This window comes from Anthonomus grandis, chromosome 1 (genome assembly GCF_022605725.1).
Source record: "Anthonomus grandis grandis chromosome 1, icAntGran1.3, whole genome shotgun sequence".
NCBI lineage: Eukaryota > Metazoa > Arthropoda > Insecta > Coleoptera > Curculionidae > Anthonomus > Anthonomus grandis.
The window spans coordinates 32,941,455-32,958,391 of NC_065546.1; the positions used below are offsets into that span (position 1 = coordinate 32,941,455).

At 37.0% G+C, this 16,937-nt stretch overlaps 1 protein-coding gene across 1 annotated transcript; it reads left to right on the forward strand.

Moving 5' to 3' along the window:
- Positions 1-5,948: 5,948 nt before the first annotated feature.
- LOC126737846 (hydroxysteroid dehydrogenase-like protein 2) lies at positions 5,949-16,630 on the forward strand. The gene is made up of 7 exons (XM_050442916.1): positions 5,949-6,184; positions 7,240-7,403; positions 7,454-7,667; positions 7,719-7,924; positions 15,705-15,856; positions 15,918-16,171; positions 16,226-16,630. Exons 1-7 carry the CDS (start codon positions 6,171-6,173, stop codon positions 16,446-16,448), a joined length of 1,227 nt encoding a protein of 408 aa, XP_050298873.1. The 5' UTR covers positions 5,949-6,170; the 3' UTR covers positions 16,449-16,630.
- The last annotated feature ends 307 nt before the right edge of the window (positions 16,631-16,937 follow it).

Here is a 16,937-nt window from a genome sequence, read left to right on the forward strand (position 1 = left end):
TTCCTTTTAATTTTGCGATAAAATTTCGTACATTGTCTCTTTTTCCAAGACTTTTATGGCTTTTGCGGTCACCACCACGCATCTTCGATTGCACTTCCTCTGTGAAGTTTCTCAGCAATATTTTTTACTCTTGTTCTCCCTATTTTAGTAATACTTAAGAACAATTTTTGGCAAACGGGGATAGTAATGGTATTAGTTTTTAAAAAATATAAAACATTGTAATTATGGCAACCACCAGATCTTTTTTTTTAAATTTGGTCAGCTGGTCTAGGTCGGCGTCTCTTAACTGACACCGTGCGTAGAAGCGCAGCCACTATAGTGTCTTGTCGTCGTTTCTCTGGAACAGAGTAAAGTCTTTCTCGAACTTCCTTTAAAATTTGTGGATTCACATTGCGACAAGATAATTTTTTATTTAAATGTAGGCATGGCGCAAAAACATTACATCCTTTCAATGCGGAACATTTTTCCTTTTTTTTTGAGCTCTCACTCCTCCGGTCGCCGTCCGTTTTCGTCTTCCTGAACTTGCCTCACCAATGATAACATCTGCCCCATCATTGTCCTTTTCATAAAATATTAGAATTTTACTTTGATTTGGTTGTACTCTGTAATATAAAATTTTTATTTGTAATTCAAAAAATACCTAAAAATTGCAGGCACCGTACTAATATGAAAATGGTTTATTAAAGTAGTACTTACATTGATATACAAGGCTCTGGATTTTCAATTGCAGCGCGTCTTGAATTAATATGTTCTCTACTTGTGTCCATGCTGCAATGTGTAAATATAATATTTAAAAACAAAATGGTTACGTATAATAACATAACAGATTCAAAATCCTAAGCATTACACAGGGTATTTGATGCATCGTTTGCCAAATTTGAATAGGCGTTAGGAGGGACCCTTTTCTACCCCCCAAGTTACTAAACAGCATTCTTTGCTACATGGATTTTTTTTAAATTGGCCACTTTTTAAATTTTAATTTGAATAATGACAAAAGTCAATTTTATTTTTTATAAAACAGTGCATTACATATAAAAAAATTAGAGACTGTACCAATAACCTTTTTTTGTAGTTTAGCTCTAGATGCTCACTTTTATGAATTTCAAAAAAAAAAAATCTAAAAGTACCCGTAAAAAAATGCATATCGCAAATAATGCCTTTTTGCGATAAGGGGGGCTTGAGAGATAGAAAAGGCTCTCTTCTCTATGCTGCTTAAATTTGCCAAATGATTATGGTGTTTGCACCAAACACCATGTATAAAAATTTTGCTTTTGTTTATTTCATTATTAAATTTTTTAATAATGAAATAAACACACAGGGAAGATCTCTACTTACGTTACTTAGCAGGAGTTTATGAGCTGATAATTTGAAACCTTTTGAACACAAACATACACAAAAACTTGTTATTAAATTGGTTTAGCTTACAAACACAAACAACATAAACCTCTTTGCACGACACGTGGAAATGTAATAACATTGTGCCAGCATGTTCATACAGAACGCGTTTTGTCCATCGTCCAAGATTGCGTTCCATCTCCTGATTGGTTGGTTGGACAAAACACGGCTTGAGTGAAAACTGACGAAGGAGAAAACATCTTTTGCACAGTATGGCAGTTTTCAATTGCCATTTATATGGGAGCTATATTGTTTTGATCGATTTATTGTAGCTAAAATAGTAATGCAAGATGTATGAAATTGTCTTGCACTTATAACTCCAAAATGATAAAAATGTGACAAAACACGTTTTGATTGTTACTTCCTCATATTTTGTGTTCTGTGTTGTTCTCCGGGTTCTCCCATCACTTCACAAAAATAACATTATATAAGATTTCTAACATAGATCCAATAAGCAAATTGCCTCCCCTTTTCAGGTCTTCAACCTTAACTAGTACTTTCCGGAGATAATAAAACTAATTGATATTTATTCTTCTTAATTCATGAAGGGCGCACACCAAGTTGCAGGCCTCAATATTTTTTTTTAAATCTAAACATAACCTTCTGGAATCTGCCATCTGGACTATAATTTTAATCGAAAGAGTAACCCAAGTCCAAAGCCGGGTAATAATAATTGGTAAATACCAAACGCCAAACAGCTGATCCGTGATGTCACACAGTCCCCTACTTAAAACCAGAATCGCCGAAACCCATTGGTGATGTGATGTTATACACTGTCCATCCGGGCTAGCTTTTACTGCTCTTGCCGGTCTTTTAAGTAGATCCTTTGTCGAGATTAGGCGCCTTCTTTTTATAATTCTGGGTCGCATCTAGGTGCTTGGACTTGTGACTCACTCGGAGAATAGAAACTGACTGGTCGGATTAAGTTTACTTTGAAACTGATATTTATTTAACATAAGTTACAGGTTAATCTAAAAGATTCAGGCCTATTTGCCTAACTTGCGTATTTCTTAAAATTTAAGGGAATGGCTAATTTGTGCAAAGAGCGGGTGGCCTTTGCGTGGAGTGTGGTGGGTTTACTCAGGCTCCCACGGGATGTTTGATCTGCAGCAGCCACAAAACATAACCTTCAGAAGGTTATTGATTATACTTGAAGGTTATTTTTTGTGGCAGCAGCATTTGGAACTGCTGCTGCATTGAGGCGAAGAACGCTTGTAGCATGGCGTTTGGTTCTGTACCTAGCGGAGGGGGGACGGCAGCTGCGGCTTGTTGCGGTGGTGTGGGTGGTGCGGCAAGGCGGCTGTTATCCTGGGTGCCCCAGGTGAACGGGCGATCCCGTTTGGCAGCTTTTGCCTTTAGGATCTGCTTCGGATTCCTGGGGCATGCCAGGTAGTTGGCGGTATGTGGGCCTCCACAGTTGGCGCATGTGGCTGGCTGGTCGCGTGGTTTGGTGCACTCGGCGGTGGCGTGAAGTTGGCCACACTTCACGCACTTGTGTGCCGCCGTGCACCTGGCCTGGGCGTGTCCATGGAGCTAGCACCTGTGGCACTGTATTCTCCTGGACTTATTTCTTTGGGCTTCTACCCTTATCCTTACGCCGCGTAGCTCCGTAAGTGAAAAGATTGCCTTCTCTTCTCTGCGGAGTTGCACCCGGACTAGTGGTGTGGGCTGCCTGTTCCTGTTGAAGTATCGTGCGGCTGAGTGAGGGTAGAAGCCCAGCTTCCTCAGGTCCTCCAGGATACTTTCGGCCGACCAGTGCTCGAAGGGTCCTCGAGAAGGTGTGGAACGGCACTTTTGATGATTCCAGGTAATCCTGGGTGACTCTGTAGTCCGTGATGGACTGAGGGTGGATTTTTATTCCCTCTCGAGTGTTGACAACGTGGCCGTGTTGTACTCCTTTGGACTTCAGTACGGCGGCGACTTCCTCGAATTTTGTTTTCTCCCTTATGATGATAGGAGGGATCTTGGTCCTGCGGTTTGATGGAGCTGGCACAGGAGGAGTATTCCTGAACCCAGCCCTAGAGGTGGAGGTGGTGGCAGCGGGAGCTTGGTCGGGTGGCGCGATGGATGGCGTCTTCCTCGGGACCGTCTCCGGGTCCGAGGTCTTCCTCCTCTTCCTCCTGCTGACGACAGGTTGGAACCCGTCGTCTTCGTCCTGGAGACCTGCTAAAGTCGCAGCGCAGGAGCTAGGCTCCTGTGCTGGGAGTTCGGCCATCTCGATGGACTCCACAGGTGTTTCTAGGGCGGCAGGGGGTGCTTCGACTGCGGGACTGGCCTGTAACGCAGCGGAAGCGGACGGCAGGGCGGACTCAAGAGCCTTTACCCGGCTTTTGAGTGCCCTGGTCGTCGAGTGGAAGATCCGGCGGAGGGCGTTCATCTCCTGCTCGTGTTTCCTCTTCACGCTTCTCATCAGGACTTCGTAGAAGTATGTTAACTCCTCCTTATTCGACGGGCTGGTTTGCAGAACGGCCAGATCCGCTTTGTGTTCGGCCTCGTCTTGTGGTGTCGCCTCTTCCTCGTCCGTGTTACAGAACTCCGAGAAATCCTCGTCGTCCTCCAACAGAGAAGGAAGAATTTTCATCTAGGTTGTGAGCCATGGCAGACTCGGTCGTCGGGTAGAAGGACAGCGGGGTCCGTCGCACTGGTGCACTCGGTACAGCGGGACTGGTTCAGAGAACACTTCGACGTTAAGTGCAGGTGATCTGCACTCAACGGAGGACGAACACTGTGTGTCGCTATGTCGGATTGAGGTTTGGTTGCTTGTATTTATGAGGTCTGGGTGAAATGTTATTGGACGCGAGCCTGCGAAGCAGACCACGCCCCCTCAGACCACGGAACTTTTGGCTGGTGAGAAAAGGTCGGGCGGAGGAGTGAACGTATCAGTCTTTATCGGTGTCTTTATCGGGTATCGTGATGTTTGGGTTTTTGACGTTAGGTTTGGGTTTTACGTGGGGTTTTGTGGTTAGTGCGGATGGGTTTTAGGATTTGAGCACCCAAGAAGGAAAAAAAACGGATAGTGTGGGGACTTATATCTCGGCTCCCAACAATAGTTTAAACGTCGGGTTTGAGTTTAGTTTTTCCAGTTTTGCCATCAAGGTGTCGATTTTTTTTCCAACATCCCTTCAGGCAAACTTAGAAGATTTAAGAGGCTCGTGTTATTGATTGAAAACTCGGGACGTTTAATACGGGATTTTGTAGTGCCCTCCTTTAGCTCCGCCCTCCTGGTATTAGATTCCGTGTTGGTCTTTCTTAAGGTCTCGGCGAAGCTTTTTTGTTTGTTTATGTTTTTTATGTTTGGATTTTTTGGGCAGTGCCAATAGCTCGCCGGATGGTCGCCACCACAATTGCAACACTCTGCCGGTGTTGCTCTGTCTTTTTCACACTCTGAGTAGTGGTGTTCGCCCTTGCATTTATGGCAACGCGGCTTTGCGTTGCAATTGCTCATAACATGTCCGTATTCCTGGCAGCGATGACACTGCCCAATTTGCTTCCTGTTTTCTATTGTATAAGCGCTCAACATGGACTCTAATACTTAATATGCTTTCAATTTCAAACACGGCCTCCTGCTCTTTAGGGACGAGGAACCTGATGAGGTCCGTGGGCCTTCGGCGACCTGGGCCGGTTTTAAACCAGTCCAGCTCCTCAGGCTCGAACCCCATCATTCTGAGTTCCTCCTCCACTTCTTCCAGTTTGAAGTTGTGATCCAGTCCCTTCAGTATAACGTTCAATTTTCTGTCCTCTTCAAGGAAGAGGGAATGGAATTCCATTCCTTATGAGTAGTTCTGTGAGTGCTCTGTGGTCTTTGGAAGTTTTGGGGAAAAGCGCTAATCCCAATCTATCTTTTTGGACGTTTGTAATGTTAATTAATTTTGTTTTCACAAAATAATTTATATTTTGCGGCCCAGTTTTTAGTGTCTCTTAACACTACCTTGGGTACTTTAATGATGTTAGGATCAACACCTCTTCCCTTTAACCGCTAAGGAGAGGTTGTTTAGGGGCATGTATAAAGGGTCTCTTTTGAGAGTGAGAGTTTCGATGGGGATTTGGATGGGTTTTGGGTCCGCCGATGTTGAGGGGACTGGCTCCCTGTTTGTTTTTTTCCCAGGGTTAACCGGTTCCATCACATCCATAGGTACCATCACACAAATTGCTTGTCGTTTCCAGGTCCTCAACCTTAATTACTACTTCTTCTCTTTCATAATTTAAAACTAATTGGTATTTATTTTTCCCAATTTATAAATGGCGCATACCATAACGCAATCAATTTTTTACAATATAAGCATTGCCTTCTTCTGGACTCCCAAGTCCAAAACCGGGTAATATGTAATTGGTAAATACCAAACTCCAAACAGCTGATCCGTGACGTCACGTTTTCTCCTATTTTGGTTAAAACCAGAATCGCATTGGTAAATACCAACTAAGAACCATTCCACGCTGAAAATCGGCTAATACATTAGATTAATAAATGAAATGCTGGCAACATTGTCATAACCTCTCACATGTCAAAACGTCATCCGAAAACAAATAAAGCAACGTCAAGAGATTTTTTTAAAATTTTTTTGAAATCACTTGTAACCACTACAATCTCAACAGCACAGCACAGCAGCGCTAATTTATCTTAGAACTTTGGACTTTGGCTCTTCTGGCCTGTTTTTAGTTATCTATTAAAAGCTTTACGCTCGCTTAAAAGTATAAATAACGGGAAAGTCTGGTACGTGTTGTGTAGAGACTTCTTTAAGGCTTTTTCGTTTATTAGAATTTTTTGTTAAATAATCATGATTAATACGGGGTGAGTATAGGGGCTACTTTTTTTACTAAACTCGTCCACTAATATTAGTTTTTAAAACATTTAAAAACTAATATTGCTCATACTATATGTTCAGCTTAATGTACTTCAGTACATATAAAAATATTTGCATAGCACTTTGATCCTTAATTTTCAATAACATACAATTAGAACTTTTAGATAGTTACATTCAATTCCGATATTGATGTTTTGTACTATGTTATCAATTAAAAACAGTTTTTTTAATTGCAAATTAACTTCATTGCATCATATATTATATTACCTTACTCAATTGGGAGATTTATTAAATGTATATTGTGAATTGGGTGCCAGGATTGCTAGAGATGTTTATTATGCCCTAGTCAAGTCTCATCTATGATATGGCATTTGCTTCTGTGGCAAGACCCTTTTTCAAACACTTTTTATTCTCCCAGAAGGAGTGGTTAGATTAAATGGGTTTAATCATTTTCAATCTTGCAAACCATTTTTTCAATCTGAAAAAATATTAAGACTGCCATCCTTGTTTATTTTAGAAACCTGTTGTTGACTTCTAAATTTAATTCAGTTAGCTGCTAATAATTTTACAAGAAGTTGACATTTTGTACCCTTGCCTATACCTCACCAACATTAACAAAGAATTCCTTAATTTATTCCATTTTTAATTTTTTTAACCATCTTCCTTCTTCGAATCGAAAAATTAAAGGCAAGAGTAAATTTGCTGGCATTAAAGCACTTGGTGTTAAGGAACGCTTACTACAGATTGCCAGAGTATTTAGAGGATAATTTTGAGCTTCGACTTAAATTTTTAATAGTTTATTATATATTTTTTTTTAATTGTATTTTTGGTAAAAATTTGTGCTTTTGTTTTATTTAGTGTAGTTTTTATTTAGTTTGTGCTTTGTTTATAACAATTTTATTTATTGAAACAATAGAGCTTTCTTCATCATCATATAATATTGTAACTCTTCTTAAATTTAATGAATGTCACCTGAGCTTATCAGATTACAATAGATCTCACTGCATTCTCAGTAAATTTGATTATTTTTTCATTTTTTAAGAAAACTAGCAGGTCAAACCATTTTTATCACCGGAGCAAGCAGAGGTATAGGCAAAGCCATTGCCCTCAAAGCAGCCAAAGATGGTGCTAACATAGTAATAGCAGCAAAAACTGCCACAGCTCACCCAAAATTACCAGGAACTATCTATACAGCAGCAGAAGAAAGTGCGTTTAAGAAAAATCTGCAAACATTCATTTAATTTTGGGTATTTTAGTTGAAAAGGCTGGAGGAAAGAGCCTTCCTTGTGTAGTAGACATCAGAGATGAGGCCCAAGTAAAAAGCGCAGTCGAGGAAGCTGTAAAAAAGTTTGGCGGAATCGATATTGTGGTCAATAATGCATCAGCAATATCACTAACAGGAACTGCTGAGACTGACATGAAAAAATTTGATTTGATGCATAGCATAAATGCTAGAGGCACCTTCCTTGTGTATGTCCCCATAACAATATCCCTACCAATATTATAAATATTACTTTTCAGTTCCAAAGAGTGTCTTCCATATCTTAAAAAAAGCAAAAATGGTCACATTTTAAATTTGTCACCACCACTAAATATGGATCCCCAGTGGTTTAAGCATCATGTAGCCTACACCATGGCCAAGTATGGAATGTCAATGTGCGTTTTGGGGATGCACGAGGAGCTAAGACCTTTTGGGATCGCTGTTAATGCCTTATGGCCCAAAACAGGTAAGATTTCTTTTGTACGGTTTTTTTTTATTAAACTTTAATATAAATGGGTTGACAAGTGTAAAATTGTTTGGTAAAACTTTATACAGACTCTCTCGAAACACTGATATAATTCTTATTATACATGGAATGTGGTATTGCAGTAATTCTAAGGAGAGAGTAGATATAGTTCTTTGCCATTATGTTCTCCAAGGACAAAGGGACTTTCAACATACAAGATAGCTGTTCTGTTTGATATTTGTTACGCTCCGCAATGATTTTAATAACTTTGTAAAAATTTGGCAACAGGGCACGGTTTAAATTTGTACCTCCAAGCGCCCGAGCTCGGGCTCTCCCCTGTCGACCATCAATCGAATCATAACTAAAGAAATACAGTCCATAAAAAAAGACGATTTGACTTTTATTTAATATCGATCAGAGAAAATACGGGAGTAAAAGGTACTGCCCAATATTTTTTTGTAAAGTTTGTGCATCTGCTAAAGAAATAATTTTGTATAAGATAAGATAAGAATATACTTTATCGTTAAGAAATACAAAGTTTTCTATCAACAAAAGCAGGCTAATGACTAAATCATAACAATTTAACTATTTGTAATTATACCCCAAACTAAACTAAATTAAAACATGTAGAAGTTGGATAAGCACAATTAGAAATAACACTTTAAATTAAAAAAGAAGAAACAAATGGATACAAGTATAAACATATGCTTAAAATACAGTTCTCAATAAGATGGGTATATATATATTCAAAATCTTCTGTCAAAAATCTCTCCCATGTTATATAAAGACTCCTCCAATAAGAGTTTTTAATTTTCCTCTAAACTGCCTGACGGTCTATATAATATTCTCAGGAGGATGATTAAATATTTTCCTTCCCTCATACATAAATGATTTGTGAGTAAGAGTACATTTTCGGTATCGGTAGTAACGGGAAAACAGTAAATGCTTGTCTGGTTGGAAGTTGTTGGAACAGTTGGCTCTGTTATTATTTATTTTCTGATTGCAGTGTTTATAGACAAGACTAGCTGTCTAAAGTATGTATAACAAAGTGAGAGTCAAAATTCAGAGTGTTTTAAAATGTGGTCTACAGGAGTCTCTCTGGTGAACATTTGCCATGAAACGAACTGCTTTTTAAGTATAAAAGGTATTTTTAATAAATATTGGCTAGCTGAATCCCAAAAAGCGATGACATATCTGAGATGGGATTCAAAAAGAGAAAAATAGACTGTCCCAGTCATTTCAACTCCCAACTCCAACCTAACACACCTAACTGCAAAACATCCTGAAGAAAGTTTTTTGCTTAATTTAAAAATATGGTCGTCAAAACGCAGTTAGCTGTCAATGTGAACTCCCAAAATTTTAATACTGTTTTATTGTCAAGAGGATTATTCCCAAGTTTTATATTTTTTATATCGCAGTTAAAACTTGGTATATTAGATTTGCTAACATTAAAAACAAGGCGGTTTTCATCACACCACCTTTTAATTTTTGTGAGGTCTTCCGAGATTATTTTTTCAAGTGTGTTTTTCAAGAGTTTTTGTGGTGTCATACGACAGATGTGTCATCCGCAAAGAGAATAATTTCACCCAGGATATTTAAATGAACGAGATCGTTAATATACATTAAAAATAACAGGGGACCTAATACCAAACCTTGTGGTACGCCGCAATTAATTCCAGAAGGTGAAGACATTGAACCAGACACCAAAACAGATGGGTTTCGATAACTTAAGTAAGGCTTAAACCACGACAAGACAGACCCTCTAAAGTCATAACGCTCCAGCTTCCGCAGCAGAATTTCGTGATCGACGCAGTCGAAAGCCATCGACAGATCACAAAACACTGCCGCTACAGCCTCACCTCCATTAAGCTCAGAGTATACCCTATCCAAAAAAGAAAATATAGCGCAATGTGTACTTTCAGAGGATTGGAATTCATATTGCTTGGGTGTTAAAAGCTTATATTTCGTTAAATATTTCCACATGCGCTTTATGACCACTTTCTCAATAACCTTCGAAAGTGTAGGTAGAGTGAGATTTAAGATACTCGGAAAAAGTACCTGTCTCAAAAGAACTGTTAATCGACGCACAATGCACAATGAGATAAGTGTGGTAGTTCCGTTAAGATTTTCGCATGATTTTTTATTTTTTTATATCATTGAGAGCCTCTAATAACTCCCATGACTCAATATTTTCAAAATGAAAAGAGTTTGGAACAGATATACCAGACACAAACTCTAAGGGATCTATATCTGATAAAATGTTACTAGCCGTATCGCTAGCTACGTTACAATAGAAAGTATTTAAAGAACTCCCATCAACTTCGATCTCTTTTGCTTGTAATGACTTACCATTATGTCGAAACTTATTTATGATACTCCAGCTCTCTTTTTGTAAGTTTTTCGATGTATGCAATCTAGTTTTGTAGTAACTCTGTTTTGCAAGTTTAATTAATTTTTTGTATAGATTTCTAAACTTATTGCAGTATGCAGCGAACCACTCAACTTTAAAAAACTTTCGCATATAATTAAGGCCTCGTAAATTTACTGCCGATTTTCTTAGAAAAATTCACAATAAAAGCCAAAGTTTAAAATTTTTCTTTTTACTTTTTATCCATCCTAATGGAAATGCACGCCTAAAGGTATCTACCAGAACTCTATGAAAAGCTGCAATAGGATCAGGAGATCGACTTACATTATTCCTATTTAAATTTTAGCACAAATTCTGAATTTCATTAAACGATTTTTTATTGAAGATTCTTCCTGACAGACACAGAGATTTTTTATGAGGAGACTTAAGAATAAAACGAGAGACCACGCTCTCGTGATCGGATAATCCTAAATGGAATACCGAAAACGCAACTTTCTCAATGTTTGAGCAAATGTAGTCAATGGTTGACTTAGTGCTATCAGTAATTCTTGTAGGTGAATCCACATGCATTACTAACCCATAAGCTGTTAGCATATTCTTGAGCAAGCATCTATTTCTGTTGTTCTTGTTGTTGATGTTGGTTAGTTGATCTTGTATTAAGATGTAGACTTGCCTTGGTAAATTAAGGAAAAAACAAAGTAATTTCATTGTTGTTTACTATATACTATGAAGAGAATTATGAGCTCTGATTTACTTGAGTAGCTGATTTACTTGAAAAGCTCCAAATAAGCATAAAACCTTAAAAAAAAGACGTTACTTGGGCTAAGAGTTTCCTAAGTGGGCGATAACAACGAAATTCTATAAACAAAGAACTTAAACCAAAATCACAGGATTCAGTGACCAATCATCTCGTTACCAATTATCTCTTTGATAATGAATTGTCCATTACAATTTTGGTGATCAAATCCATCCAATTTCTGACCAATACCCTGCATTAATGTAACAATTAGTAGCACCAGTGTACGTTATCAGTGCACTAAATAAATTAAAGCCGAAATAGGGCTTTGATGATATTCTAAGACACAGGGTGATTGACTTCGTATGGTACGGTAGTCGTATGGAAAATTTGGTAGTCATGGTAACAAAACTCTGTTCTATTGGTCTAAAATATTTTCAGCACTGCAGCATTGCCGCTTATATAGGAAAATGGCAACACCTTTAGCTTTTTTAATTGAACACCCTATATATCTTTACATATTTTGAGTTTTTCTTAATCTATAGCAGTTTTCGAGGAAAAAAATTGCGTGTTTTTTGTTGGAAACCAAGGGATAACTAAAAACACATCAAGTCGGAGAAGTGAAGCTCATACTGTCTAGTCAAATTACCTAGCCAAAAATACCACCATAAATATATATAAGGCCTTAGAGTCCATTTTCACATATATAGGATATGCATCTGGAGTCAGCACCTTATTTATTTATAGTAACCCAACAAGCAATTTTACTAATTATTTTATTTAAAAACAAAGTTTTTCTTAAGAAGATTTATTTTTTAAGAAGCTAATTTTTCAGCTTTATAAGTTGTCAGACTGTATTATAATAATAACTTAGTAAAAATAATCAATTTTCGATTTACGACTACGATATACAGTGGCGTAAAACCATTGAAACATTTTTGATGTACAAACATAAAAAACTACTACATATTTTATATGGAAGATATTAATGCTAAAGTTGATAGGTTTAATGATTGTATACTTAATCTTTTTAATATACATGCGCCATTTAAAACGGCCAGAATTACTAAAGGAAGGAGTCCTTGGATCACAGATAATATCAAACATCTTATTTATCTTAGAAATGGGGCCTTGTCCAAGTACAAAAGACAAAAAACTGAATTAAATTGGGAACACTATCGCCAACTTCGGAACCAAGTGACAGCGGCTGTTGAAATAGAGAAGAAGTGCTATCTCAATAACACCTTACAAAAGGGTGACTCCAAAAATAACTGGAAGGTACTACGTCAGCTGAACATACATTGCAAGCCTCAAAACACCATTCCTGACCACTTGGGTGACCCTGAAATCATAAAAACCTTTTTTAAATGCTGCATCTTCCAACGCGCCTAATCCAGAAACGTTGTCTTATTATCTACTAAATATTAAGGAAGGGGTAGGAAACTTCGAGTTTCAGCTAGCAACGCTTGAAGAAGTTAAATCTACTTTATTCTCAATGAAATCTGAGGCCATTGGGACAGATGGTATAGGCTTGTCGATGCTGCTCCACTGCTGTCCATATATTCTTTCATTTCTAGTGCATCTTGTTAATTGTTGTATTGAATCTTCAACTTTTCCCGATTCTTGGAAGTCTTCATACCTGATCCCTATTCCAAAAGTCCCTTCTCCAACTGAATTATCCGACCTTAGACCTATTAGCATTCTCCCTGTCATCTCAAAAGTTTTAGAGAGGGTATTGGAAAGCCAAATCAGAACATACGTAAACAGATTTGATATCTTGCCGGTTATTCAGTCCGGGTTTCGAAAAGACTTCAACTGCTCTACTGCTCTTCTAAAAGTAACTGACGATATTATACAGTCAGCTGATTGTAATGAGTTAACAATCTCGACTCTACTTGATTACTCCAAGGCCTTTGATAAGTTAAATCACCTACTATTACTGGCTATACTAAAATTCTTAGGTTTTGGGGAGATTGCTCGCTCTCTAGTTCGGCAATATTCGACCGGTCGAACTCAGATAGTGAAGCTCAATGGGAAGCAATCCTCGGCTATGGATCTCTCTTGCGGAGTACCACAAGGGTCTATTCTTGGTCCTCTATTCTTTACCCTGTATACGTCTCAATTGTGTAAGAGTCTCAAATATTCAAAAGTCCATCTATATGCCGACGATACACAGGTTTATTTCTCTTTTCCTCCTAACAAAATCTTAGAAGCTAATGATAAGGTATCTTACGACCTTAACATGCTAGCAAAGGCATCGGAAAATCATTGTTTGAGTTTAAACCCAAGTAAATGTAAGGTTCTTCTTTTTGGTAGGTTGCATTCCAGAGACACATGAGAAATTTGTTCAGATTAAATTGAATGGTCAACTAATAAATTGTAGTAATGTGGCTAGGAATCTTGGAGTTTTATTAGATGTTAAGTTGAGGTTCACTGAGCACATTGATCAATGTATTAAAAAAGCTTTTATTAACCTTAAGCTACTTTATAGTCAGAGGAAGCTCCTTAATAAGGAACTAAAAAAAGTTTTATGTGACAGTCTTGTATTGTCCCATTTCACTTACTGTGATGTTTTGTATGGCCCCTGCCTTTTGATAGGTGATATAAAAAGAATACAGTACATTCAAAATTGTTGTGTAAGGCTAATTAATGGAATGAGAAAATTTGATAGAGGTGTGAGTAGTGAGTTACACTTGATGAGATGGCTAAATATGAGTGAAAGGAGGTTACTACATAGTCTTGTTCTCTTTAATAAAATTGTCTTTAAAAAATGTCCTAATTACCTTTATCAGAAAATTAGGTTGAGACATGACGCTCATGTTTTGGACTTAAGAAATAAGCATTTTATTACACCTCCTCTTCATAAAACTGTTTTATTTGAGAGGAGCTTTAGTTACTGTATTCATCTGCAATATAATAAAATTCCTCCTGAGTTAAAATATATTTCACCTTCTATATTTAGACGAAAGATAAGCAGTTATATTACTGATCTCTGTTAGCCTAGAGTGTTGTTAAATATCTATTCTTTAACTTATTGTAAATTTCATAAGTCTGTGTGGTTATCAAACGTTGTAATGTTAATCGGTTGTGCACATAGGCAGTTAGAACTTAATATTTTGTAACTATGCAATTATTTAAGATACATTTTGAAATTCTTTGTAATATCTAACCTCAAGCTGATTTGTATGGTTAAGCTAGGAAGTAAGCTTCAACTCCGCCATTTAGAATTTACCAATTGTAAATTTTAATAAAGACTTTATTATTATTATTATTATTATTATTATTACTATTTATTCAATCATTCTTTTTTTTAAATATTTAGTAAAGCATTATATATTTAGTCATTAAGATGATGCCCTTGGCCTTGATGACTGCTTGCTGCATTAAGGCCAAGCCAATTAATGACAACCTTTGGGTTTTTGATGTTTCTTTTTCTAATTTGATTTTTTAAGTGTTACCAAACATTCTCTATAGAATTCAAATCCTTGATATTGGCAGATTCGCCTCATAGGGGCAACAAGTCACTCTTTAATATGGCAAACTTATACGCCCATCAATTCTGCCTAGTGGATCAGTTCAAGATCGCCTAAAACACCCCTACACTATCAGATTTCCTCCACCATATTTTACACTTGGAATCAAGTATTTTGGGTCGATTTTTTGACCAGCAAGCCTTGTTACATATTCTGTAAAATCATTCCAAATAAATTCAAAACTTGTTTCAGCGCACAAAGGGTACCGATGATGCTCATCAATTTGTGATCTCCAGCAAACTTTAATCTGGCCACTCACCTATAATGCGATCCCTTCTAATAGTCATGTCAGAAAGCTCTACGTTTGCTTATTCCTCCTTGCTTATTAATATCAAGGGCAGTTTTTTGTGGATCACTTCTGGATTTTCTTAAAATTTCTCGATTGACGAAGTTCTTCACGGCCTTCCACTTTTAAATGCTGGTTCAGTTTGTTTGTTTGTCAATAAGCTTTAATCATTTTATTTGTACGGTCAAACAATTACTAAAGTAAATTTTATGGAAGAATATGTAAAATGTTTCCATTTTCCATACTTTTGTTCTGCCACCATATGTTAATAGTGTGCACACTTACTGCGTCAATATTCTATACAGCAGTACAAAAAAACTTTGCATAACTTCAGTTCTATCACAAAAATTTAAAAATAAAAAATTTGGTAGGATAAAGAAATCACTATGTAACGTATGGATACAAAAAATATAAAAACAAACAATTTATTTTAAGTTCTTCTTTTTCGCCCAATATCTCGTTACTGGCAGTATACAAGTGTCAAAAAGTTTCCTTTTGAGTTTTATAGAGATTTCACCATTTTTAAATATATACTTTATCTTCCCTAAAACCATCCAAGTTTCTTCCCTTCGCTGTTTATAATATTTCTAGACTTCGCATTATTGTCATCTTTATTAGATTAAGTGTAAAGTTCAGTTTATTTTTCTGATGAATTCATTACCTCCATTAGTTTCATTCGACTTTAGGCGACTTTTTATAGAATATTAGAGTAAGTCCACACACAAACATTATGTTCATTCTGTACTTAGCACATAGGTTGTTTGTAAACTGATTCCTGGAATAAAATAAATTATTATTTATTTATACTTATTTCTAAATGGTAAAACTGTTGTATTTAATAAAAACATTTTTTGCAGCAATCCATACAGCAGCAATGAACATGTTAGGCGGCGATGATGTGGCAAGACGGTGTAGAAAGCCCGAGATTTGCGCAGATGCCGCTTATGCTATCCTAATTAAAGACTCCAAGGCTCCAAGCTCTACTGGGAACTTCTTTATCGATGAAGACGTAATACTACGACAGAACTTTTCATTTCAAGAAGTATTTATTATTAATATTCAATTCCCAGGTGTTAAAAGCAGAAGGTATAACTGACTTCGTGCAATACGCGTGTGACCCATCAAACGCAAATGATTTAATGCCAGATTTCTTCGTGGGCGGTGGGGAACCCCTCGTTGCTGCTAAACCTGCGGCCGGTGCCGCTCCCCTCGGCGAAGTTGGGAAGCTTTTCCAGGCCATCGAGTCCAATTTGACCCCCGAGACTGTCAGCAAGACACAGGCGGTCTTTGCTTTTGTTGTTACAGGAGAGGAGGCGGGAAAATGGTGAGTTTTATAAATTATGACGGGCATTTCGATGTTGAAAATTTCGATTTTTAGGTTTATCGACTTAAAAACTGGTAAAGGTGCCTGTGGACAAGGCGAGCCTCCCTCCGCCCCTGACGCCACCTTAACTATGGACAGTAAAAATTTCTTCAATTTGTTCAACGGAAAATTGAAGCCTGCCACTGCTTACATGATGGGAAAATTGAAAATCAAGGGAAATCTACAGCAGGCAATGAAATTGGAAAAACTTATGGGTAGCCTTAAGTCCAAATTGTAGGTGCTATTATTGAAAGACTTAATTGAATGTTAAGCAATACTACTTATATTTTTAAGTTAAAAAAGCATTTTCATATTGTTTGATATGTTGCAGCAGCAACAACAATTTATTGTTATTACTTATATTATATAATTTTTATACTTGGAGATTGTCTATTTAATAAATAATATTGTGGATATGAATCTTGTTTTTTTCCTTAAATTGGGGAATAATGGGAAAGGGAAATGAAGTGAGAAATTGAGTTGACTTAACTGTCATTTTCAAATCAGCACAGGGATTCAAAAATCACGACTCAATCTCCATGCGATCATGACACGGTCAATCTAAATTTCAATCGTCTACTAAACTTGTTTGCTGGGATATATTTATTATTTTCCCTAATATTTGACAGATGGAAACGTGAATCGTCTTGCCTAATGATAGATCAAAACAACCTAAAATAAATAATTATTCATACTTTTTATGTGTTTTATTTTTTATATAATTTTA